This window comes from Dipodomys merriami, unplaced genomic scaffold (assembly GCF_024711535.1).
Source record: "Dipodomys merriami isolate MVZ:Mamm:240054 unplaced genomic scaffold, mDipMer1.0.p SCAF_30, whole genome shotgun sequence".
In the NCBI taxonomy this organism is placed as follows: Eukaryota; Metazoa; Chordata; class Mammalia; order Rodentia; family Heteromyidae; genus Dipodomys; species Dipodomys merriami.
In genome coordinates this window covers 5574862-5602327 of record NW_027204493.1, presented here as the reverse complement: position 1 = coordinate 5602327, position 27466 = coordinate 5574862, and the positions used below count along the sequence as shown (strand labels likewise).

Below are 27466 nucleotides of genomic sequence, written 5' to 3'. Positions count from 1 at the left end.
CACACAATAATATAAATATATATATGTTTATATGATAACCAAGATTCCATTTCTTTCATTGCAGGTCTTATTCATGCCATCAAGTAGAGAAAACAAATATCAAAATCCCAGCTCTTCCACCTGGTGATCATGTAATGACAGCAAAGTCTTCACATAGTCCTGCAAATTCACTAAGCAAATTCATACTAAATGAAAAGAATGTTTGTGAGTATCTGAAAAGTAAATTCATTGTTACAGATGTAGTGGTGGAGGTTTCTTTGGGAAACAAGGTCTCCTCTGTAGCCCAGGCTGGCCTTAAACTTACAGTCCTTCTCCCTCAGCTGCCTGAGTGCTATGTGTTAAATATTCCCACATTTCCTCGTTTAAGTTGCTACATTGTGATGACATCAGTTACTTGGAAGAAGAATCACACCCTTGGGAGTCCCTGGTTCTTTCTCGTCACACTGGCACCTAAGCTTTCCTCTCCCTGCCCATGTCAGCTACTTCTCATCTTCCTCAGCGAAAGCATCTCAGTGCATCTTGCTTTGTCTCTGTTGACTTCTTGGTATTGTTTAGCCTTTGATGCCACAAGCATTAGATTATATGCAACCCTAAGCATTTTACATAAATCTAGTGTATAATGCTGCTCAGCCAATGTTAGTGAAGTCTAATTTTAAGAACTTATTTTTAGATTCTAAGGTGGGCTCATTTATGACAGTTTACTCTCTCATTTTTCATAGCTTATCCAGCTATCCTACCTCTGTAGACTACTGAAGTCTTACACTTGCCATGACTTTATTTAATTAGCCCTGGTACTTCACGGGGAATGACCGGAGTGAGGAAATAAAAAGTGTGACCCTGAATTTCTTCTCCATGTGCTGTTACTTAAGGTGGAATCATGTAAGAGAGTGTTAGTCTCTCTGCGAGCCTGCATTTCGTAGAATGGATCATGCTTCTCCTTTGCCAGTGATCCAAAATTTTCCATAATTGACCCACTCTCCTTATGAATGAGGAGATGTGATGTTTTTTCAAGAGTGTGGTGTTCTTTCTGCATCCTCTGTTCAGTGAACTGGTTTGTCCCTATACATGCCCAAATTGTGTGTGCTTTGTCTTCCTGCCTTCTGTAACCTCAGAGGCGTCTTTCTCAAATGCTGATAGCTCAGTGCTTTTGACCTTAGTCCTTCTCTGTGATCTCTGTTATTTGAACCCAATGATGAATCTGTTTCTTCTTAGCTCAGTGATCCTAAATTCACTCTGGTTTCCTTCTGCTTCTGCATCATTCATTGCCTCGCTGGATTCTTACTGGTGTGCTTGATTCCTTTAAGATGTAATTATTTCTCAGCATCCCCTAAAGTAAACTTTGGCTGCTTTATTTCTCTGTGTTTACATTCTTGTCTTCTCTCCACTCAGCAAGACACTCCAAGTCTGTGTCCACGGTTCTGACCCATTACAGTTCTGACTCATTACTGCTCTCTCCGATCTGGCTGCAGAGCACTCCACTCTCCTTGCCTCCTCTTCTCCAGTGCCTGGTTGCCCACAGTCTACCTCTGCACCCTCTGCACAGTGGCCCCAATGCCTGATGCCTTCCTTGCCACTTTCTGGGGTGGAACCTTGGGAGAAATCTTAGTAATTTCTCATTCTCAGTAGAGTGAAGCCCTCCTTTCTCTCTCTCTCTTTTATGTCCAACTGATTTTCATCCATTCTATTTCCTTTTTGGTGTTATTAAGCATAGCCTCTCACTCTAACCAGGACTTCTCCATTGGTCTCTGAGCTGATCATCTTGTACTTGGTCTCTTTATCCCAGGGTCTCCTGCAGACTGTTACAAAGCACTGCTGAGCTAACCTTTAGGAAGTCCTTCCTATTTCTTGCACTTCTAAACAATAACCCACTCAACACCTTCGTCCTTAGGACAGTGTTGCTGCTACATAATAATGTCCATAACAAATACAGGTCAGAGTACCTCCCGTGGGGTGGCATGAAGGACTCTGATACTGGAGGTGAGTGAGAGGACCGTGAGGAAGCATGTAGAAATCTTTCCAAAGCAAGCATTCCTTATCTCTCATTTTCTTAGGCCTGACTGACTGCCATATAAAGGAAATATTTTATGTGTACTTGTTTGTAGGTCCTAGACCAGAGACCAGTAGCGTATTGTAGGAGCCCCATTTCTGTTTTAGAAAACATCATTGCTTGTTTGTCCAGTTAATCATTAGGATTTGTCCATAGAAATTAATTTATATATTTGTTTCTTTTTTCCATACTAGTTTTGAGAAGTTGCTTTTAGTTTCTGATTATTTTTTATTTGGACCAAAAGTGAAAAACAGTGTTAATAAAAGTAGTATGAAAAATTACTAAAATGAACTTTTTTGTTTCCTTGTTCTTTTTAAGCCTTCATTCCAGATACTCCAGAGATCTTGAATTTTTCTGCTGATTTTCCAACTTCTACATTATTCCTAGAGTGGAATGATAAGGGCTCTGCTTTTCCATATCACGTGAATGTCACCTGGGAAATTAAAATTCTACGTACAGAACGTAGGGAGCTCATAAAATTAGTAAGTTTGAACAAAAATAAGACGTGTTCCTTTTATAACATGTAGAAATAAAAGTTTAAGAAATACTTTTTTTTAATGGAACTGGATTTTGAACTCAGCTTCTTACTTGCTAGTCTTGTGTTCTATCACTTGAGCCATGATTTTCATCCTGCTTTTTGCTGGTTAAACTTAGAGATGGAGTCCAGCAAGCCTTACTGTGTAAGCTGGCCTCCAACTACAATCTATCCTCCTAAGTAGCGAGGGCAACAAGCATGAGCAACTGGTAGTAGGCTTACAAATGCTTTCAGGGTGATATTAATGGAGTTTTGAGTTAAAAACCATGAGTTAAAACCATGTGAAATGGTTCCAAAATCATTTGTATAACAACTAAAGGAAATTAAGGGCATAATACTCCCTGATTGTACCACTTGAACACAGTAAATGTCATCTTGGTGTACTCCAGTCTAGTCTTTTTGGTATAAATCTCTTTACAAATTAAAGTATACTTTTTATTATTTGTTTAATATTGTACATAAAATCGTTTAATTATATTTAACTATAATTTTTGAGAAATCCATAAGCTCAAATTCACTAGAATCTAAAATATTGTTATATTTAATACATGCTTTTTATAGTTCATATTTTAAAGTCCTATTTATGAATGCTTTTCTTATGATCTATGTATTGTTTGATTTTGACCTAAGGGGGAATGAGGAAAAGTTTGCAGGTGGTAAATAGATACTGAAATAGGAGGAATACTCTGAAATATAAGTGAAATTAAACATAAATGAAAGCAATTCTAAAATTATATACCTCCTTACCATGAGAGACATAGCAAATCAGTAGTGAAAAGGTAGTCATTTCCTACTTGAGGAGAAAACTTTATATGAGAAAAATGGCGAGGTCCAAGGGAAATGTAAAAAGAAACAATTAATTTAAATAGTGAAATAGGAGAGGGGAAATGCCCCAGGGTCATAGTAAAATGTGACCTTTCACTTACAATAATATATTATTACTGGGGTTTGAGAGCCAAGGGAGTCCCTGGAGTTGGGCATCATGCTCACTCCAAACACTGCCATTGCTTTTCTCTGAGAAAACACTGTCTCAACTCCTTCAGCTGATGGTTTCATTATTTAGCTGGCTTATTTTTTTCCAGTTTTGAACAATATTAACTTCGACATGGAAGATAAGAATTTAGTCCTCCCTCATTTCCCACCTCATTCCTGGCTGACAGTCTCAGTCTTAATTTCCCTAATTTGTCTTTCCTGTTTTCTTTTAATATAGCTCTTAGAAATTTTGGTAAAACAATATTAATTATATTACAGTTAGGTAAATACTATTCACAACTTTCCCTTTTCCTTTTAGAATTTTTCCTTTTCCTCTCGAACTGCTTGTATTATCTTTTTAAAGGTTTTATTTTCTCAAGTTAACTCAATCATAAATTCTGTTCATGTTGTGTAAGTCTCCTTAAAAATGTCAAATGTACTGTTGTCAGTTAACTTGCATGTGTACATCTCTATGAGGACCTCTGTCTAGTTTCCTGAGCTTTCTCAGATAAGTGCTTCCAGACACTAATCATTTGTACCTATATATTATAGTAAGGCTGCTGGTAGCCACAGGTGTCACAGGGGCTCCAACAACTTTAGCCCCTATAGACAACATTAATAAGATTTGAGATGAGTACATAGATACCATAGATATATACATGTACACAGGCATAAGACAGACTGCAGTGTTTATCAGCTTGGTTGTTGGTATAATGTAGGAGTTGACACTCATCCATAATAATATTCCTCACATCTTTTTCTCGTTGTCACTACTCTTTGTCCTAAATCTCCTATTTTCTTCTTTTGTGGGGCAATCATTTGCTACTACAACAATCTGCTATTCATAATAGCTAGCTTACAGAGGAAATTTAAGATTTTTTAATGTTTCTCAAAAATATAAAATGCCCATTGATTACCATTATTGAAAAGATACAGAACAATTACAACTTTCATGTATCACTATTGTAAGTGTGAGATTCTACCAGATGAAAACATTGAGATATAGCCTTTCTGAAAATGTCCTTACTTAGTTTTCATATTAAGTGAACTAGATTTTAATCAGGATGTCCAAGATACTTGTCCCATTGTTTTTTCTTGTAGGATATATCTTTATTCTACTAGACATACATTGGGCCCTTTTTAGTATAAGCCGTCACTTTGGAAGTATTCTTGTTTTATTTCTTCGATTTTTATCTTCTCTGTCATGTTATTTTTTTCTTAGAGTTTTTGTTCTTCAGTAATTGGACCTTTCAGACTGATGTAAATTTTTAATCTTTCTTTGTTGTCTGAGAAACTTTTCGTAAACTTTATCTCATAGTACTATTGTAGCAGTAGCAGTACTGTACACACTATATCTAGAAACATACGCATATGTGTGTGTGTATGTGTAAAGTGTGTGTGTGTGTGTGTGTGTGTGTGTGTGTGTGTGTGTGTGTGTGTGTGTGTGTATTAGGGTAGAACTCAGGGCTTTTAGATCTTGCTTGTCTCTTTTCCCTCACAGTGGGCACTTTCCTACCTGAGCTGCTCTTCCAGTTCTGACATTTTTGCTGATTAATTGGAGATAAGACTCTTGAGGATTTGTCTGCCCTAGCTTGCTCTAAGTCAAAATCCTGAGTAGTTAGGATCAACTGATGTCTGGCTACTAATATATTTTTACACTTGCAAACAATACTTTAAAGCAATTTTTAAAAATATTTTTAAATGATTCTAAAATTTTTTAGTTTAAAATTTTTAACTTTAAGAAATTTTTAAACAATACTTTAAAAAAGATTTTTTTCTTCCATTTTTCTTATTTCTGAGGCTATGAGAAGTTTAACTTTTTTTGTCTTTTACTCTGTTTCTTCATCATAATCTTTGCTGTTTATTTTAGGTTTTGGCTTTCACACTAGGATATTTCCTATATTTTCTGGTTATCCTGGTCAGTCAGTGCTCATATTTAAGAAAGATGCTGTCTTAAGGGGTTGCAGTTTCTCCCTGTGCTTTTTGTTCTTTTTTTTTTGGGTCCGGTCGTGGGGCCTGAACTCTGGGCCTGGGCGCTGTCCCTCAGCTAGCACGCTACCACTTGAGCCACAGCACCACTTCCGGCTTTTTTTTTTCTGCTTATGTGGTGCTGAGGAATCGAACCCAGGGCCTCATGCATGCAAAGCAAGAGCTCTACCACTGAGCCACCTTCCCAGCCCCATGCTTTTTGTTCTTATACAACTCTGGTTTTAAAGGCAATCTGTATTGTTTTGTTTTGAAGTATTATAAAAACAAAAATAAAAGGAAGAAATATATTTGTTTAATCTGTTTCCTTTTAGCTGGAACTCACAGTTTTCATAGATGTTGAAATTTCTCACAGTTGAGATATTCTATAGTGCCATAAATACATTTAAATTCAGCGTAAATATTTTTTTTTTTTTTGGTCGGTCGTGGGGCTTGAACTCTGGGCCTGGGCGCTGTCCCTCAGCTCTTCAGCTCAAGGCGAGCGCTCTACCACTTGAGCTACAGCGCCACTTCCGGTTTTCTGGTGGTTTATTGGAGATAGGAGTCTCACGGTCTCTCCTGCCCAGGCTGGCTTTGAACCGTGATCCTCAGATCTCAGCCTCCTGAGTAGCTAGGATTACAGGCGTGAGCCACCAGCGCCCGGCAAATTCAGCATAAATATTAAATGAAATATAGAATGCCTATATTAAAATTCACACATAGGTGGTAGTGAAGTTAAATGTAATCTAAAACAAGTTTATTTTGTCAAATTGCTACCCTTGTCCTTGTCTTTACCTCTTAGAAATACAAACCAAATATGAAATGAAGATCATTTAAGCGGTGGTATATTTTCTCTAAGGTATTAAGTGTTTTGATGATTGTCATCATCTTGTACAGTAATATACTAAGGACTAATGCTGAGAAATGAACATAATTCACAATGATAATTTTTACTCTGCCCTTTTCCTTTATAAAGAACTAAAGTAGTTTTATAAAAAAAATTGAACAGTTTACTTGGTTAGTGATTACAGTCAGTCTCTTGTGGATTTTTTATCTTAAAGGAAAGAAGAACAAAATCACTACTTGAAAATAGAACTTTGTGTTTATTTTTAGGAGACATATAACACAAATCTGAGTGGTAAAGACAGAGTTCATCAGTGGAGTTGGGCTTCAGACCTGCCTTTGGAGTGTGCCACACATTATGTGTCAATTAGGTGCTACATCGACTACCTTCATTTCTCTGGGCATAAAGAGTGGAGTGACTGGAGCCAAATGAAGAAGATCCCTTGTAAGCTTCTATTTAGAGACTTTTTGTTTTGAATGACTTGGATTACTGAGTGAAGTGTAGCTTATACTTTCAGTTCTCCGAATCCCAGTGGCCACATGAGGGTCTCCTGGGAAGCTTCTAAGCTTGCCAACCCATGAGTTTAGATGAAAGAAGTTTGATAGGCTCTAGAAATCTGTAGTTACAAAGAACTTCCTGAGTGATTAGATAAGCTTCTAGGTTTGAAAATCACCAGAAAAGTCATTGAAAAATAAATAACATTGTATATGAGCAGAAATGTATGTGTGTTTGTGTATTTCCCAGTTTCTTACATACAGATATCTGGAGGCTATTTAGTTATTGCAAAGAAAATAGATTTCTGCAAGCACTCCAGAAATCAACTGTATTAAATAAAACTTACATACAGGTAGAATGTTGGTAGGTTGAGGAGGCTTGGGAACATTGCTTACAATAAAATGCTATCCTGGAAATGTCTAGTAATCACTACAAGTGATAGCATACCAAAATGTATCATAGCAAGGATGGGCTAGAAGCAGGTAGATAAATAAGAAGAATTTGTGGCAGTTGAACAAAAGACAATGCAAGTGCAATCTGGTAATTTGGGTTTGGAAATGAAAATAGGAAAAGGGGTGTGAAAAGCCTGAAGAGGTAGAATGACAATTTGTAATGGTGAGAAACAGCCAACAATGCCTGATAGTTTAGGTGGCCTGATGAGTCACTCAGGTGCTGTTCACTGAGATGGGACATGAATGACAAGGTGGGTGGGGAAGAAAATTTCATTTTTTCATGAGCTTGAGCAGTAAGGTAGTAGGCCCCACAGGAATTTGGAAATGACTGTTAGGCATCCAGGTAAATAGGTCCAGCTGTTGATGCCTTTTTGGGAATCATTAATATATATGTGATGTCAAATGCTTAAATTCTGATGGTTAAAATAACTGAGGAAAAGGAAATGGGGACTAAGGGTACATCTCCTAGACCCTCCTGTATCTAAGGGTATGAGTGGAGCAAGCCACTGACCCAAGCATTAAGAATGGGCCCAGGAAATACAGTGTTAGAGAACCCAAGGGAGGAGGACGTTTTAGCAGGAGGACTTCGGTCAACCTATTGGATGTTGTAGATGTTAGAAGTGACCATTGGAGCATGAAGTCAGTGAGCCATTTTTGTGGAATGATAAGATTAATACAGACAGCAGCAGGGAGTGAGGGGTGAAAAGGGAGTACAGAGGTAATTTTATCATCATTTTTTTTTGGGGGGGTCCAGTCGTGGGGCCTGAACTCTGGGCACTGTCCCTCAGCTCTTCAGCTCAAGGCTAGCGCTCTACCACTTGAGCCACAGTGCCACTTCCAGCTTTTTTCTTTTTGCTTATGTGGTGCTGGAGAATCAAACTCAGGGCCTCAGGCATGCAAGGCAAGCACTCTACCACTGAGCCACCTTCCCAGCCCCACAGAGGTAATTTTAAAAAATGACTATTGGCTGTGAGGTTGGCAAGTTATGGCTTCAACTTGAAGATTTGAGATGAAAGACACATTGTTTTTGAGTGTGTAGAGTACTTGAGCAGACATTTAGGCTGATGGAAAATTAAAAATGGGCTCTGAATGCAAAGAATAATTTCTAAGGGATTTTAAAATGGGGAATTATTTAATCAGAGATTTATTTGCTGTTCATTTTTACATGTGTGTACAAACCCACTGATTTGAACCTTAAGAGTTCTGTTTGATTCCTTGAGACAAAGTATCAGTATGTAGCTCAGAATAGCCTCAAACTTGAAATCCTCCTCTGGAATGCTGTAATTACAGGTATTCACTACCATTCCCAGATAAACCTTTAGATTTCTTAAACATTAATGTGTGACCTTAGATTTTGGCTATGACCCACTTCCATAAAACTTATATAAAACTGCACATCATTTTTACTTTATTTTGTGTCTTATGTAAATATGTGACTTATAAAACATACTTTATATTTGAGCCAATATTATTTCCCAGTCACATAGCAGTTTGTTTTATATAAATGGGGCTATTTTTAAATTATCTTTAGGAAAAATGTCTTACTATAGAGACTATTTAACATAAAATGGTTTCTAAATATTTATGCTTTCTTTTTTCCCCCCTAGGGTCTCCTAACTCTCAGACCAAGGTTTTTCCTCAAGACAAAGTGGTACTCGTAGGTTCAGATATAATCTTTTGTTGTATAAGTCAAAGCAAAGTGCTGGTAGCACAGATTGGCAGTACCCTTTGCCCCCTTATCCATCTTGATGAGAAAAATGTTGCAATCAAGATCCGTAATATTTCTGTTTCTGAAAATAGTGGAACAAATGTGATCTTCACAACAGATGATAACGTGTATGGAACAGTTATTTTTGCAGGATGTAAGTATATAATCTTGAAGAGAGAGCCTCTATAAACCTATTTAGCCCTTGACAGCCTAAATTCTTTTTCTGCAGGAAGCTTCTGTTTCTGTTTCTTTGTTTATTGATGTAAATGATAATACAAAGGCCTTGGAATTCTTGAGTGTTTCAATACTTTTCTCTGTAATGCATTTTTGGATGTCAAGTGAAAGGTAGATTATAAATTTTACAAAATTATATTCTTTTGTAATGGAATTTTCAGAGGTGATTTGCACTGTTCCTCACAGTTGTCGTTGGGGTTGAAGATGAGTGAGTCAGCGATAGTGAGATTGCTTATAAAGGGATATCCAGAAGTAGCCCTACAATGAAGACAAAAATATATGTTGCTTTCATTTCTATGATTGCAGATCATGGTCTCATCTATCATACTACTAGAATAAACCTTTTAACTTCATAATTGTACCTTCATTTGTAACATTTGAAGGATAGAGTTCAATATTTGTCAACTCAGGGCAACAGTTGAATTTCTCTAGAAACTTCCCAACTTGAGAATTAGGGCTCAAGACTGTTGCTTGCTTTCCATTGTGAACATCTTGTTAACTCATCATTGAAAAGAATTTTGGAATAGGTGTATGCATGCAGACACACACACACACACACACACACACACACACACACACACACACACACACACACACACACACACACACACACACACACACACACACACACACACACACACACACACACACACACACACACACACTGGTTAAACTTGACTACACAAAAATTCTCTATGATTTGACATAAGCTGTCACACACACACACACACACACACACACACACACACACACACACACACACACACACACACACACACACACACACACACTGGTTAAACTTGACTACACAAAAATTCTCTATGATTTGACATAAGCTGTCACCCTGCTATCTACATTAAACCAAAATTTATTTGAAAGAACTAAAATGAAAGAACACAGAATTCCCACAGGCCAATAAGCACAGGTTTTCCTTGAAACTTAGAAGGTTATTATTAGAATACTCTTTTGAGTTCAGTGTTTTTAAAAGCCAGCGCTTTATATCCTTTTTATATGTAGAACTTGAACATGTATTAAAATTGAAGAGTTAGCGTTTAAAAAAATTCGATAATTTGAAACAATGATCTTTTTTCATTTTCTAGTTCTTTTTAAAAAAAATTTTTTATTGTGAAAATAGCGTACACAGGGGTTACAATTACATGAGCAAGGTAATGAGTACATTTTTATCTAGTATTGTTGCCTCCTCCTTTGTTTCCCCTTCTCATCCCTGCCCTCCCATCTGCCACCCCCCCCAACACACACATTTTCTAGTTCTGTCCAAACAAGGCCAGACTTTTTTGTTTTTTCTTTTTCTAGTTCTACCCAAACTTGTAACATGACTGATACTTTTAATATGTTTGGTACTTTTTTAAAAACATACCATGTAGATAATAAATAATACTTTTACCTGTAGATTTTTCTGACTTACTGACACAGTTATCTCTGAGAGACTTGATCAACTAAAATAAGACTTTAAGAAGAAAATGATAGTTGGTTTCTCAAGTTGCTCTTGGGATTTTTTTTTTTTTTTTTTTTTTTTTTTTTTTTTTTTTTTTTGCTGTCCTTGGGCTTGAACTCTGGGCCTGGCCCACTGTCCCTGAGTCTCTTTTTTTTTTTTTTTTTTTTTTCTTTTATTTTTTTTTTTTGTCCGGTCGTGGGGCCTGAACTCTGGGCCTGGGCACTGTCCCTCAGCTCTTCAGCTCAAGGCTAGTGCTCTACCACTTGAGCCACAGCGCCACTTCCGGCTTTTTTCTTTTTGCTTATGTGGTGCTGAGGAATCGAACCCAGGGCCTTGAGCATGCAAGGCAAGCGCTCTACCACTGAGCCACCTTCCCAGCCCTCCCTGAGTCTCTTGAGCTACAGTGCCACTTCTGGCCTTTTCTGATTTGTTTATTGGAGATAAACATCTCATGGCCTTTTCTTCCCAGGCTGGCTTTTGAACTGTGAACCTCAGTTATCAGCCTCCTGAGTAGCTAAAATTACAGGCCTGAGCCACCAACGCCCAGCTCCCTTGGGAATTTCTAAGTGAGCTCACAGTTACTTTGCAGTATATATTAGTCCATCATTTCTAGTATAATAAAAACTGGCAAAAATGCTGTGGAAAGAATGGTAATTCTTATATTTTTCAAAGATAAAATTATAAATGTTAAATTATTTTTAATGATGTTTTTACTGTATTTGATTCTGGTACCCTGCATCTTGTATATACATTCTTCTAATTAGGGGAGGGGAACGGAAATAACAAAATGCTGAAATAAAAATACAGGCTAACCTATTGTAAAAATGAGATGTAGAAGACACTATGTTGAAAATGAACTTTACAACTTGGTGGGGAGGAAAGAGAAGAGTTGGGGAGGTGGGGTGGGAAGAGATTGTAGGGGAAAAACAAAGGAAGAGGTAACAATGCTCGATAGGAAATGTACTCATTACCTTACTCATGTAACTGTAACCTCTTGTACAGTTTCTTTACAATAAAAAATATACTAAAAATAAATTATTTTTAATGAAGCTGAATAAAACTATTAACATTTTATATAATTGTATTTTCATTTATATGAGTTTTTACATGTAATTATTATTTTTCTTTTTTATATTAGACCCACCTGATATTCCACAAAAATTGAATTGTGAGACACATGATTTAAAAGAGATTGTTTGTACTTGGAATCCAGGAAGACCAACAGGATTAGTCGGCCCACGAAATACAAATTATACTTTATTTGAAAGGTAATGGTTACCATAAGAAGATGTCAAGGGGCTGGGAAGGTGGCTCAGTGGTACAGCGCTTGCCTTGCATGCATGAGGCCCTGGGTTCAATTCCTCAGCACCACATAATCAAAAAGAAAAAAGCCGGAAGAGTCATTGTGGCTCAAGTGGTAGAGTGCTAGACTTGAGCTGAAGGGCTGAGGGACAGCGCCCAGGCCCAGAGTTCAGGCCCCACGACCGGACCCAAAAAAATAAAAAAAAGAAGATGTCAAATAACAAGTACTTTGGAAGGGCATTTTTAAGTGACATAGGAAATATTCTGTTTTGTTCTTATTGCAAGATACATAGCTGAATATAGAAAACAATATAATCTTTAAAAACTGAAGCTTAACCACATTAAGAATCATGCTAGACAATTGAACCTTCAGATGTGAAAACCTTATTTGTGAGTGGTGGCTTGTGGCTAATTACTTTCTATGTTCTATATATTTTCTAGTCTGAGTATATAATATGTCAATAATTAGAAATGTAAACTTTTTATGAAGACTGATTATTAGAGTGCTGAGTAAATGACTCAGGTGATAGGCCCCTGAGTTCAGCCTCCTATACCAAAAGGAGGGAGGGGAAAAGAGAAGGGAGAGAGCTTGAAGGAGAAGAGGAAGAGGAGAAATTTGCCCTTTTTCTATAATCCCTTGCTATTTGAAAATAATTTTCCTTTTAAATCACAGCTTTTCAAGGAAATATGTTACATTTAAAAGAGCTGAAACATTCACAAATGAAAGCTATCAGTTATTCTTCCAAATTCTTCCAGATCAAGAAATTTACAATTTTACTCTGCATGCTCAAAATCCTCTGGGAAAATCAGAATCAGCACAATTAGTCAATATAATGGAAAGAGGTGAGTAACCAGTGTCTTTAAAATAATTTTGGAAGTGGTAATGTGCCTTTGAAATGATGAAAAATGCTTCTACAGATGCATTAACTCAGATTCACCCAACACACTGAGCAATGAATAACAGAGACTTGCAGTCTAGGGATAGAGGGCTTAAACCAAGTGCCTTATCATGTGTCCTGGCATGTGAGTTGTAGATGAATCTGTTGTATTATTTGTAACATTGTCACTTTTATCCATTATTAACTTCCTGCTGTCTTCCTGACTTCTCATAGGATCAAAATGTAGTTGAGTGATAGTGCTTACAATTCTCTGTCTTCTGCCATTTCTTCTTTATTTATATGATTCTTTCCTGTCACTCAAATTATCATATGCATACTCAGCGGTGTAATGTGCCTTTTCTTTACCTTTCTTCTTGCCAACACCCCAACTTGAAATGTCTTTCTTCTATTTTGCCAGTTTTAATCTGACTCTTCTTTTGAAGTCTACCTTTAGGTATAGCTCCACTTTAAGACTTCCCCTAACCTTATTACATTTATTACATTTTTTTTTTTTTTTGCCAGTCCTGAGGCTTGAACTCGGTGTCTGGGCACTGTCCTTGAGTTTCTTTTGCTCAAAGCTAGCACTCTACCACTTGAGCCACATCTCCACTTCTAGCTTTTTCTGGTTATGTGATACTGAGGAATTGAACCCGGGGCTTCATGCATGCTAGGCAAGCACTCTACCACTAAGCCACATTCCCAGCTGATATTGAAATTTTTGTGGCAATGGACATCATGCTATGCATTGAGAACCTAGTGTAGCTGTCCCTAATTCTCATATTCAATCTTCTCTTTGTCATTCTTCACATATGATAGAAGTTTTCCTTAAAGAATACTGTGATATTACTGTGCTTTATATTCCCAACACCAGATGAAGAACCTTTGTTGTAATTGAGTCTTTAAAAATGTTGACATGGAGCTGGGTGCCGGTGGCTCATGCCTGTAATCCTAGCAACTCAGGAAGCTAAGATCCGAGGATCGCAGTTCAAAGCCAGCCCTGGCGGGAAGAGTCCGTGAGACTCTTATCTCCAATAAACCACCAGAAAACCAGAAATGGCGCTGTGGCTCAAGTGGTAGAGTGCTTGCCTTGAGCTGAAGAGTTGAGGGACAGCGCCCAGGCTCAGAGGTCAAGCCCCACGATCAACAGCAACTACAAAAAAATGTATGGTGCTGGGATGTGGCTCAGTGGCAAAGAGCTGGCCTTGCAAGTACAATGTACTTGGTTTAATCCCCAGTACCAAAAGACAAAAAATGTTGGCATGACAGCAGCAAAAATAAAGTTTGTGGATTTCATATTTTTGTTCCCTGACAAAATGATACCTCAACTTTTTTTTTCCATGCTAAGTCCTAGGGCTTGAATTCAGGGTCTTGCCCAAGCCTGGTACTCTACCACTTGAGCCACAGCTCTACTTCTGGCTTTTGATATGTATTTGGAGATAAGAGTCTCACAGACTTCCTACCTGGGTTAGATTGTAACCATGATTCTCAGCCCAGACTCTAGAGTAGCTAGGATGATACTTATGAGCTACTGGTGTCCAGCTCCCCTTGATGTAAAAAAAAAAAATTTTGTTTGTATTATGAGCCTGTTTCTCATCTCTAAAAGCATGTTTAAAGTAATTAAACTTTTAATTCTTTTTACAGTCTCTCCCCATACTCCTACTTCATTGAAAGTTAAGGACATTAATTCAACAGCTGTTATACTTTCTTGGCATTTACCAGGCAATTTTGCACAAATTAATCTTTTATGTCAAATTGAAATTAATAAAGCAAATTCAAAACAAGAATTGGTAAGTGACAATGTTCTATAAACATATTTTGGGTGGTTTTTGAATAAACATTTAGTTTTCAAAAATTACTAGGTAAAATTTTATGTGTAAGGCTCACAAATGATTAATTATGAAGATTTACTAAGAACCACAAAAGACATGTCAATGTAATAGCATTACATTAAGCATTTGAAAGCAATTGTAATAATGGAGATTTTTGAGCATAAGTTCAGATGTTCCCAGATGTTCTCTAGTATTTAGTACCTGGCATGGTTGGCTATTGCTCAATAAATTTGTGAATGAAGAGTAGTGTTTGGCACAAGCTAATGGACTAATTGGCACCAGAGTAGCAATGATTATTTTTTAATTATACAGTGAAACAATAAAGCAAGTTATAATTAGTAATTATAAGTCAAAACATGACTTTGTAGTATGTTCTAAATATATAGGTTGACTTATAATTTGTGATAAGTCTAAAATAATATTGTATATAAATACTCATTCAGAAATTTACTCTTTTCTAGAAAATAAGTCAAAAGTATAAAATGTAATCTGCAGAACTTCTTTGTTAGAAGTTGAGGACTAGACAAAGGTGACCCTGATCTGTTATCCCAGCTACTTGGGCAGTAGAGGTCAGAGGCTTGGGGGATCAAGGCCAGTCTTGAAGAAAGTTAGTGAAATTCAATGTCAACCAACAAGCTGGGCACAGTGATATGCATTTGTATCACAGCTACATGGGAAGCCATTGGTAGAAGTCCACAGGGTCTGTTTCAGCCAGCCTTGTACCAAAAAACATGAGACTCTACCTGGAAAATAACTAAAATAAAAAGAGCCAGTGATATTGCTCAAGTGTACCCACTTGAGTAAGCATGTAGGCCCGAAGTTTGGACCCCACTACTACTAAAAATACATTAAAAAGCCAAGCAGACAAGACCTCAGATGCAAATCTTTACATTTATTTAAGATTGTTTCATTGTAAGGTTATTTGTTTAGTTTAAATAAGTATTTATGGACTAATTATCATACTAAATGTTTTAAGTGACATAGTAAAAGATGCATGATACCTGCCTTAAGGAAGATTCCATAGAACATCTAAAGAATAGATTTAAACCTCAAGGATTTAACAGATTACCAAATTATGTTCAAATGTATTGCATAATAAGTAACCATTCACTGACTGTCAAAAGTCTGCATTTTATACTTGGCCTCTATTACATAAAACCATTCCTGATTTGTATTAAAAATATATATTGGTATTGCAGAAGAGAATTTCTTGGTATTTACATACGAATTAAAATATGCTAGTTGATAAACTCTGACATTATAAATGTAAATGCATATGGAAATTTTGTTGATTTCTTTTAAAAATATAGAAGAGTTTCTGTGGGTTTATATATGTATTCATATAACATAGCATATGCACATATGACTTGGAAGAGAGATCAAAATGCAAGAATATTTAACAGAAATATGTGAGATTTTTTTTGCTTATGGTATTTCAATTTTTGTATACTTTTTATATTTTTCAAATAGCAGAATGCCACAATCAAAGGAGTAAAAAATGCAGATTATCTCATTGATGTGAACAAATTAAATCCATATACTAAATATACTTTTCGAATTCGTTGTTCTGCTGAAACTTTTTGGAAATGGAGCAAATGGAGCAATGAAAAACAACATTTAACCAAAGAAGCCAGTAAGTGAAATAAGTGTTAATAGCTAATTATTACTAATGGGGAAACCAGAAGATGTTAGACCAAATGACACCCAAATTCAATTACAGATAACTTCAAGAGTGATTTTAACCTACGTTCTGGGATCTGGAGATCGGTAGGAGTTGAGAGCTTAACTTTTCTGTTGCTTCATTTTCTAAATGAAAGCCACTATACTGCTTAACATTTTTAGAGAATTCCAAATACCCTAAAGAAAAGTTGGGGGCACGATATCTCACTTATTGGCATTTTCCACTAACATACATTTATGCCTCTTTAAGATACTGACTTGTAATTTTCTTTCCTAGTTCCTTCAAAGGGACCAGATATATGGAGAGAGTGGAGTTCTGATGGAAGAAATTTAGTAATCTATTGGAAGGTAAATATCTGATTTTTCCTTGGCCATTTAAATAACTTCATTATGCTCAACATACATTATGCTTAACATAAATATATTAGTTTGCCAATCAAGGAACCAAGACTTCTCAGACTGGCCGCATTTCTAGTATTGCTAGGAATCTTAGCTGGTTTCTAGACTTGCAATTCCTCATTATTCTTAATTCACCACAGTCATTGTAATGAGGGTCTTCTCTCAGTTGTAAGCACACTTTAACTTTAGGATGCTGATAAAGTTCTTGGGGGTTCATGAGTTCCCTCTCCCTCACTTTCATCAGAAACCCAGCCCCAGAACTACAAGTTAACATCTCAAGTGTTAATATATTTTTCGTCTATGAATGAACCAAGTCTCACACAGTGTCATATTCTGAAAGATTCTGGAAAAAGAAAAAAGTGACACAAAAATGTTTGTTGAAGTATTTTAGTACTAAAGAAAATTGTAAAAAAAACTTTGATTTGTTTAAGAAATTATCTAGTATACTGATAAAATGCTGCATGAAATATACAGTCACTACAATCCATCTAATTGTATTAGCATGGGTATTTGTATATTATAGAAGAGTGAAAAGAATAGAATTTTACAGTTTGATGAGAACAAGGAATTTCTTTCCATTCTATAACGCAGAGTTCAGACCAGATGAGTTAAATTTAAACCATTGAGTAACATAAAGAAAATAGCTCAACACCTACATCTAAACAGCTTGAATCATTATTGAAAGAAAAGGTAGACATTCAGGAGATTTTTTTCTTTTTTCATTCAATTTTTATCTGTTTTCTAATTTTTTAATACATATTTACAACTTTAAGACAACAAATGCTTTAAAAATACACAGTGCTATAATTACTCTGTTTTGTTTGTTCATAAGTAGAGGAATGTTCCTAACCACATTAGGTTTTTGTATTTACTTAATTTAAAATTTTCTTTCTACTGTTATTCTTAATGGCAAGTATGAATTTTCTTCAGTATCTCATTCTGATCTACACACATCTCCATGGATTTTAAGTTTATATTTCACAATTTGACATTCTTTTTTCTAATGTTACTTTGTTATTGTGGACAAAACTTCCAGTTTAGACTTAATGACCATACTTACCTTTTGCAAATTTTTAATAGAATTTGTTTTTGGTTTTTCACAGCCTTTATCCATTAGTGACGCGAATGGAAAAATACTTTCTTATAATGTATCCTGTTCGTCCCATGAGGAAACACAGTTCCTTTCTGAGGTCCTTTACCCTCAACACAAAGCAGAGCTACCACTCAGTAAAAGGGACTGTATTATCAGTGTGGTGGCAAAGAATTCTGCTGGCTCATCGCCACCTTCTAAAATACCTACTATTGAAATCCCAAATGGTGAGTACTTCATACAACTTAGAATATGAATTAATTTTAAAAAAGAGATACACATGGTTGACATTGAACAAGATGCATTGTATCCATAAACTGATTTGTTGATTGGCAACTACGTTAACAACTACGTTAAGATGATAAAAAAATTTAAAAAAATTTAAAGACAACCTACTGTTGACATTTCTTGTTCTTACAGAATGTAGACCACCTTGTTCTTCCGCTGAAATTTATATTACATCGAATAGCAAGCAGATCATTCATGACTCACTGAGAGGTTGCAGGTGTTAGTATGGATGGGAAACGCATACACTAACATAAAATAATCAATGGATCCAGTTTGTTACATAATATTGTAAAGTTATAGTTGAAGACAGTACTCTTAAGAAGAAATACTTTAACTGGGAATACTAACTTCAGATATCTTCCCCAAGACTAAGTCAGTGTTTGTGAAGGTAGGCAAAAGGAGAAAAAAAAAAAAACACACTAGTTTTAATTGGCAGGGTTGATAAGAAAGTCTTCCTAAAGTCTAAACTAAATCTTTAATAGAGGCTTTGGGGAAAATGGTGGTGAAATTTTAGAATTATTAGTTCTGTCCTTTAAATTTTACAGATTATCTGTGACAACTTCATTTCTTCTTAGCTTCTATAAGGACTTTTTAAAATTAGAGTATAATACTCTTCCATTAGGACATTTTCATATACACACATATAATGTACTTGGGTAATACTTAATCCCCTATTATCTGCCTTGGCCTCTCTTTCTGCCTACTGGCTCTCTTCCTCTTCCTAAATAGCTGGACAAGTCATGCATTTTAAATGTCCTTTTATACTTCTTCCAGTTAACTTCTCTTTCTAGTCATTTATCTTCTTGCCACCTTCTGTGCAGCCCAGTGTGAGAACAATTTGTTATAAAGAGAAAAAGACGCAAACAGAAACTGATCTAACCAGGTGCTGGTGGCCTGTAATCCTAGTTACTCAGGAGACTGAGATCTGAGGATCATAGTTCAAAGCCAGCCCGGGCAGGAAAGTCCATGAGACTCTTATTGTCAATAAACCACTCAGAAAGTGGCACTGTGGCTCAAGAGTGCTAGCCTTGAGTTGAAGAGCTAAGGGACAGTCCCAGGCCCCAGAGTTCAAGCCCCATGACCAAAAAAAATCTGGTCTAGTTAGGGTTCTTTTTGTTTTCTCAGCTCTTAGCTAGAACAGGTTCTTACTCCTTATTACTGATCTGGTTCTTGGTTCTGTTCAAGGCAGCAGCCATAAGTATAATTAGGAAGAGGGAAAAGAGGGAATGAGGAATGCACAGAAAGTTTCAAGGACATTAGCTGAACCCAGATAGCAGGGTAAGGTACCAGGCACTGGAGCACCACATGCAGGGAATATAGCCATTAATTTGACCCTGGCCAAGGAAAAAAAGAGCCCATCAGTCATTTAGGGTAAATGCCCTCACAAGGACAGGGAACAGTTATCCTTTAACTGCTCTAGTTCTACCTGAGAAGATGATGATTTACTGAGCTAACCACACTCGGGTCCTGATGGAGCCCCAGGACACTCGTGCTGCTGCAGGATTTCCTTGTTTGTGACTCTGCAGCATCAGTTTAGGTTTATGTTGTGGGTTTGTAATCATATTCAGCCACAAAGCTGTCTTATGTCCAGAGACTCTTCTGTATTCTAAGCCAAATTGTCTTCCGTTTAATAGTAGCAGTTCTATTATTTCACATGTGTTAAAAAAAAAAAAAAAAAGAAAACCCTTTCCATGGCTATTTACAGTATAAATCAGTCAGAAATTACTCTTTCCTCCTGTTCCTGTGGACAGTATTTACCTCTCTTTTGACCTCATGGTGCTGGCCCACTGCCCTGCCCCTGCCCAGATTCCTCATCCTCATCAGATCTAGCAGGATAGGAAAACCACACTCCCACATACTTCCCTTCCTGCCCTCACCCAGCCTAGGTACCCTGCCCGCAATAGTCCATGGGTCTCTGTGGAAGCCCACTCTAGTGCTCCACACCAGCCAACATATCTCATAGCTCTCTGTACCTGTCCTTGGTGCTTTTCTCCTGCTTCGTCAATCTCTGGGTCCAGGTAAGTGCTAGAGTTTTCCAATAAAAATAACAGAGAAGCACTTCAAATCTTTGCCAAACATTTGCATATCTTGAGCATTGTTTTATAATCTGTACATAGTGAGGTATTCTTATAACTCCTGTCCATTTTTATGAAGCTTGCCTTAAGTTAGTTTGTAATGCCAATACAATATCCTTCTTTCTTATTAAAGATGATCTCAAAGTAGAGGAGGTTGTTGGAATTGGAAAGAAGATTCTCCTCAGCTGGCATCACAACCCCAACATGACTTGTGACTATGTTATTAAATGGTGTAACTCATCAAGGTCTGAGCACTGCCTCATGGACTGGAAAAAAGTTTCTTCAAACAGCACTGAAACTATCATAGAATCTGGTAAGATTAGTGCTTCTCAGGATTCCTATAAAATATTTTTTAAGCCACACACCATGACTAGATGCAGCAAAACAATCAATGGGGCAGGTATACGTCTATTTAATCTTTCTGGAAGGTCGTTTGTAACAGTATGTATGTGAAAAGATTCAAATCTTTTGATCTGGGAATTGCTTAGGAATTTATTCTGAGGAATAATCAGAGAACAACGTGAATTTCCATCTAAGAATATTTTTTCTTGACTACAAATAATGTAGTCAAGAAAAACTGTGAAAACAACTTGCATAGCAAATAATAGAATGAGTCAATAATAGCACTATTGAGAAATGTACTGTTGAGAAAGTAACTATAAAACATATGCAGAGATGACACGTCAGGGGAAGAGCTCTTCAGAGAAGAGGAGCATACAGCCCCTCTAGAGCCTCCCCACAGTCCCATGCCTTTGTTTGCTTAGGTTACTGAGGCTGGGAAAAATGGTGCACTGAGGACTTGTCACCATCACCTTTCCACTTTCCCTGATGGGAGACAAAGGGCTGCCAGGGGTGGAAGTAGGCATAAGGAGAGGCTTGCAGTCAATTGCCCACCTGCTGGTTAGCTTATGAGTCTTTCAGGTGAAGCATGAGAAGGAGCCCTTGGTAACCCAGGGGCTCAGCCTACCTATCTTGTGGAATTAAAGTCTAATGCAGTGTCATTGTTCCTTCTACTGAACTAGTTAGTGTGGTGCCTGCCCCATGGAGTTTCTGCTGCCCCATAGCCTGTGGGTAGCCATGCCTTTCGAGTTGTCCCAGCTCCTGCTTCTCCCTCATGTATTGGTGAAGCATGCAGGAGAGCAAGAGGCCTGGAGCAATAGCTTTTCTTCCTTCCCTACTTTTTTATGGTTTCCATGGTTATATAATGAGGTGGAGTCCCATTCAGAGTTTCAGTGCTGGGAAATTATCTTTTACTTTCTGTTGAGCTTTGGGAACAGCATGTGGCATGCAACAAACACTTTTGAACTCCTTTCTCTTCAGCCGTCCTCTCATTCCACTGTCCTCTTCTTTTTTTAATAGCCTTAGCATATGTCCCTAGTGCTTTCATCCATGCAGGCTCACTTAAGAGGCAGAACCTTGTGGAATATCTGGCCTGTAAATAGCATGTAATTTTAACAGAAAAGGAGGTACAGATTTACTAGTGAAAAAATATCCTAATCTCTAGCATGCTTTTCTTGAAAGAAGAAAAATTACACTTATCCCAGCACATAACAAACATTTAAGGAAAAATGGTTCAAGAAAAGCCTGGTGCCAGTAGCTCACACCTGTAATCCTAGCTACTCAGGAGGCTGAGATCTGAGGACTGCAGTTCAAAGCCAGCCCAGGCAGGAAAGTCTGTGAGACTCTTACCTCCAATTAATGACCAGAAAACTGGAAGTGGTGCTGTGTCTCAAAATGGTAGAGCACTAGCCTTGAGCTGAAGAGCTCAGGGAGAGCACCCAGGCCTAGAGCTCAAGCCCTGTGACCAACCAAAAAAAAAAAAAAAGAAAAGTAGTTAAAATTGAGACAATCAATTCTATTTTCCTTTGGTGGTATGATTCTTTTAGAGGCTGACCATCTCACATGCCTGTGGACGATTTGTATTGTTTGGGCGCAGAACTGGAGAATTAATGTTGTTACTAACAACGTTAGAGTAATTGTGTTTCTGCACGTGAAATGCCATAATTTCCTCCAGAATTGTCTTCCTAGAACATCTCTGATGAGCTCCTAATTGTCCTTCAATGCCCTGTTTGGAAGATCTCTGTGGTGTCTTAGCATCAGCTACATGCTGTGTGATTGTTACCACTGCTCATGTGTCTTCCCACCACTATGTCAGCTTCATGTCAGAGACTTATTTTTTTCATTTCTGGTTTTCCCTTATTGCAATTGTATGTATCAAGAAAATATTTTAAAAAAATATTTTTTCATCTGAGTGCTGGTGGCTCACACCTGTAATCCTAGCTGCTCAGGAGGCTGAGATCTGAGGATCATGGTTCAAAGCCAGCTCAGGCAGGAAAGTCTGTGAGACTCTTGTCTCCAATTAATCACCATAAAACCTGAAATGTAGCTGTGGCTCAAGTGGTAAAGCACTAGCCTTGAGTAAAAAGAAGCTCAGGGACAGTATCCAGGCCCTGAGTTCAAGCCCCAGGAGACAGACAGACAGACATACATACACACACACACACACATCTTTCAAGTTAAGATACTTCCCTTACATGTCTTGCAGAGATATCTCACTTAGTGATACTTTGTGACAGTGCTTTGTGACAGTGGATAGAGGAACAGACTCTTAGTTCTGGTCCTTTATACTGAAGTTTCAAGGTAGAGTGGAATTCTTAGTATGCTTAGAGAAAAGTTTCTTCTCAGCACCATGAATGGAAGCAGAGGGGAGTATTATAAAAGTATCATGACGACTTGAATTACTATGCATATATCATTTTGTATATACATGTAAAAGTATACTAATTTGTTGTTCTTCCTATAGATCAGTTTCGTTCAGGTATAAGATACCATTTTTTCCTGTACGGGTGTAGAAATCAAGGTTATCAACTACTGCGTTCCATAATTGGATATATAGAAGAACTGGGTAAGTAAAAGTTGAATGGGTAAGTTTTTTTTTTCAGAGTTCAGGTAATTTCAAAAAGTATTTAAAAATAAGTTAAGCTATTTAGTTGAAGCCAGGTGCTGGTGGCTCATGCCTGTAATCCTAGCTACTCAGGAGGCTGAGATCTGAGGACTGCGGTTCAAAACTACCCTAGGCAGGAAAGTCATGAGACTCTTATCTCCAATTAGTCACTAGAAAACTGGAAGTGGCGCTGTGGCTCAAGTGGGCTGGCTGAGCTGAAGAGCTGAGGGACAACGTCCAGACTCAGAGTTCAAGCACCACGACCGACCAAAAAAAAAAAAAAAGATATTTATTTAGTTGAAGGTAGATAAAATAATTGGCTTAGTAAACTTAAAATTATTTGGTTATTTAGCCTGTTTACTTCACTGCTTTATTACTATTTCCACTGAGAAAATTCATCTTAACTTGATATCAGAAATGCTTGATTTGCATTATACAAGTTTAAGAAACTTAATTTATTCAAGACTAGCAATAAAGAGGAGAAATAAAATTGAAATCTACATGCATGGCCATTTAAAGATGTTTCTATATGAGTTTTGTGAAAAACTTTTAAGTTTCACCTTGGTTCCTATAATACTTTGATCTATAGTTATTAATATGTAAGTATGGTGACAGTATCACTGTAATGACATCTAATTTATAAATAGAGTACAGTTTTTAATTCCAAGTTAGCTTTTGTGAGAACCCAGAAATCTCATGCGCCATGTGTTCTTGCTCTGTGTTGGTAAACTTGCCTTCAGTGATTTAGTTTCTTCTTTTTTACAGCTCCAATTGTTGCACCAAACTTCACTGTTGAAGATACATCTTCAGATTCCATATTAGTAAAATGGGAAGATATTCCTGTGGAAGAACTTAGAGGTTTCTTAAGAGGATACTTATTTTACTTTCAGAAAGGAGAAAAAGACACATCTAAGATGAGGGGTTTGGAACCAGGTGAATAAATTGCTGGTATGACTGTGGAAGCTTTCATTAGCTACAGAATAAAAGAAATGCTGCTGAGTAGTTTAACATTACAAAGTTCCCAAACTTTGTGAAAAATAAGGAATGCAGATATTTTATGAACATAGGAATTTTAAAATTTCTTTAAGAAATCATTTATTTATATTTCAGTTTGATTTTAGACTCCCTGGGGGCTTCCAGGCCTCCATTGTAATTGACCAAGAGCTATCAGTGCAGTCAGTGTTTGCCTCAGTCTTGACTATATAGCTTCTAAGAGCTGACTGAGCCTCCCTAGGTCATGTGACTTATGTGATTCTCAGACCTTAAAAAAAAAAAGGGAAACCCTAAATACCAAGATCCAAAGTAAAATAATTTTCCTCAAATGCTCTGAAATTTTACACTTGAACCAGGTAAATTCTAGTGTCTGGATTTCCAGTTAGACACAATCATTCAAGTTAGAGTAAAAAAGAAGAAACTTGATTTCATAAAGCCACCAAGGAGAGAGTGCAAGAGACAAGACAAGAGCCAAAAAAAGAATTCTGACACTTTTGAATGGACATGAGGCAGCGACTCAACATAGTAGGAAAATGGTAAAATCTAAGAGCACCATCAGATCTCATTGAGAAGTAGATTGATTAATCCTGAAGGACCAGGTATTGAAGACAGATAGCTGAAACAAAGATGGCTGAACAGAGGAAGTTAAGGAAATGTCCTAGAACTAGGAACCTGAGTATTAAAAAGTAGAAGAATCCATCAAGTATAGTAAAATATCTGTGTACATATACCAGATATAGAAAGAGAATCAAAGCCAGGGTCATTGGCTCATTCTTATAATCCTAGCTGCTCAGGAGTCAAATCTGATGATGGCAGTTGGAAGCCAGTGAGTAGGGAGGTCTGTGATACGCCTATATCCTATTAGCTAAGAAAAAAAGCCTTTTTGTGGTTTAAGTGATTGGACAAGCCTTGAACAAAAAAAGCTAAGAATAGCACTCAGGCTTTAAGGTCAAGCTTTCGTACTGGGGCACAAGTATATACAACACACATACACATACACAGGAACAAGCACACACAATCAGAGAAAAATAGGTCATGTGGAGGTGATCAGGAGGAAGAATGGTGGCAAACTTCCCAGCAACCCTCAGTAATAGGTCCCACAGTATGTGCAGAATATTGAGGAAATTTATCTTGAAACTGCCAGTCTACCAGCTAGTATAAGAGTATGAGGGTAGAATGGAAACATTTATAGACAAACATTGTGTACAAGGTTTTGTACACATTGTGTTTCTGGGAACCTTGCTGCTTTTATCAGGAAGTTGGTGAAAGAGTTCCTCACCCTCACAGTGAGGAAAGGAACTGGAAAAGACCCAGGAAGCAGAGAGGAGAGTAGATGCGGCCGAGGGCAGTAGCCTGGGTGACTTCCTGTCCAGTGCGGGAGGCAGGGAAGGAGGCCTTCAGAGGGAGGTAGCAAGGCCTATGTAGATCTGGAATTGTGTTAGACTATATGAAAATTGTAAGTATTCACTGGAGGATATGGGAAGGACTAGGAATTGATACATGTTAACAAATCAAGCAAATGAAGGAGAGAGCATGTAACAAAAGCAGTTTTTCTTGTCAGGAACTCATTTATATATTTTAAAAAAATGAAAAGGAAATACGGAGATAACCCAAAAAAACCTGGTAACATTTTGAAGTAGTTACGGAGGATGACTGTGGGACTGGTGGAGAACGCATTCAGTGTTACTAATCACTGAGTAGTAATGTAATTTTTAAATCATCTTGCATTATTTTTGTTGACATTTTTTAATATCAAAGGGGTTAAACAGTTCTTCACACTTGCTTTGTAAGTGTTTCAAAAGCTGCTTCCTAGTCTCACATTTGAGGATTTCCATAACACTAGACCTTTTCTAAGTGGTTTGCAGTCGCCCCTGGACCCATCCAGCCCCTGGCCTCTTAACTAACAGGCAGGATCTCCCGAGTATGTTTAGGTTGCAGTGGTTTTCAAGCTCTTAGTCACAGACAGGGAGTGACAGGTATGTATTGACTGCTCTAGAGGATGTGAATGAAAAGTACACAGCACTGACAAGAAAGTCATGATATTCTTTCAGAGTCAAATAAACTCAAGTTCTGAGTAATGTCAGTGTAATTCCTGACAGGCAGAGGTAGAACTTGAACAAGGCTCTGGCTGGCTCAGCTCCATCATCTGCTTGTGGGGTCTTCAGGGTCCAGAGTCATTAAAAGGGTAGTTGATGTCACAAGCATATATAACCATAGGTTTAAAATGGTATTGAGGTAAATCAGACTGTTCATTTTAAAAGTAGGTCGTTCTGACATCAAGATAAAGAACATTACGGACATATCCCAGAAGACACTGAGAATTGCCGATCTTCAAGGTAAAACAAGTTACCGTCTGGTCCTGCAAGCCTACACTGACGGCGGCGTGGGCCCCAAGAAGAGCATGTTTGTGGTGACGAAAGAGAACTGTAAGTTCAGCCAAGATGCCTTCCACACTTGAATAGATGACATTCCTAGTGACTTTCACTGCTCTGTTCAAAAGCTGGCACATTTTGTTGATTTTTGTATCAGGTAGAAAGCATTATGTGTTGAGCCTGTTTCCAAATGAGTGCCTAAGAAGTTAATGAAGTGGTGGTAAACCTAAATCTAGAGGTCTGAATGCAGATGGAATTTTTCTGAATTCAGTGTAGTTTCCTAGCTAGGTTATGATTTTTAACACGTGTAGGAAAATTGGAAGAATATCTTTCTAAATTTGTCATTCAGCACAGCACTTAGAAATGTGAGATAGTAGAGAATAATAGCCTTAGCTATCTTTAAACAGCAGAGAACTTTGTTTTGATTCCTGGCTTGACCTCACCTTGAGCTGGAGTAGAGTTCAGGTACAGAACTTAAAGGATGTAATTTTCCAGAGCAGTAGTTATCACCTGGGGTGACTTTTGTACCCGGGCAATAACTGGTAACACTTGATTTTCATAAGTGAGTGACAGTGTTGAAATCTAGTAGTTAGAGGCCAGACCTACTGCTGAACTTCCAACAATGCCCAAAACGGCCTCCTTGCTGCCCTATTCCTTCCAGAGCAACAGCTGGCCTGCCTGCCAGTAGTGGCAAGGTGGAGAAACTCTGCTCTGAAGAATAGAAGTATTAGAATAGAACTTAAAAATAACAGGTGTTTTCTAGTTTTGATTCTACAACTGTGATTTTTACTATTTGCAACCTTCTGTTTTCAGCTGTGGGATTGATCATTGCCATTCTCATCCCTGTGGCAGTGGCTGTCATTGTTGGAGTGGTGACAAGCATCCTGTGTTACAGGAAACGAGAATGG

At 37.5% G+C, this 27466-nt stretch overlaps 1 protein-coding gene across 8 annotated transcripts in view; it reads left to right on the top strand.

Moving 5' to 3' along the window:
- The window catches only part of Lifr (LIF receptor subunit alpha), a 70525-nt gene that overhangs the window by 23611 nt on the left and 19448 nt on the right, over positions 1-27466 (top strand). For 6 of the 8 annotated variants that reach the window (XM_070041061.1, XM_070041063.1, XM_070041062.1 and 3 more), the window contains exons 4-18: positions 65-204; positions 2366-2529; positions 6633-6807; positions 8918-9172; positions 11847-11976; positions 12684-12853; positions 14530-14675; positions 16188-16350; positions 16675-16745; positions 17900-18113; positions 20383-20562; positions 23053-23154; positions 23959-24126; positions 26448-26612; positions 27372-27465. In XM_070041061.1, the coding sequence (XP_069897162.1) occupies positions 65-204; positions 2366-2529; positions 6633-6807; positions 8918-9172; positions 11847-11976; positions 12684-12853; positions 14530-14675; positions 16188-16350; positions 16675-16745; positions 17900-18113; positions 20383-20562; positions 23053-23154; positions 23959-24126; positions 26448-26612; positions 27372-27465 (2337 nt within the window). The remainder of the gene's footprint in view (positions 1-64; positions 205-2365; positions 2530-6632; positions 6808-8917; positions 9173-11846; positions 11977-12683; positions 12854-14529; positions 14676-16187; positions 16351-16674; positions 16746-17899; positions 18114-20382; positions 20563-23052; positions 23155-23958; positions 24127-26447; positions 26613-27371; position 27466) is intronic. The other 2 variants (XM_070041060.1, XM_070041059.1) reach the window with 2 other exon arrangements.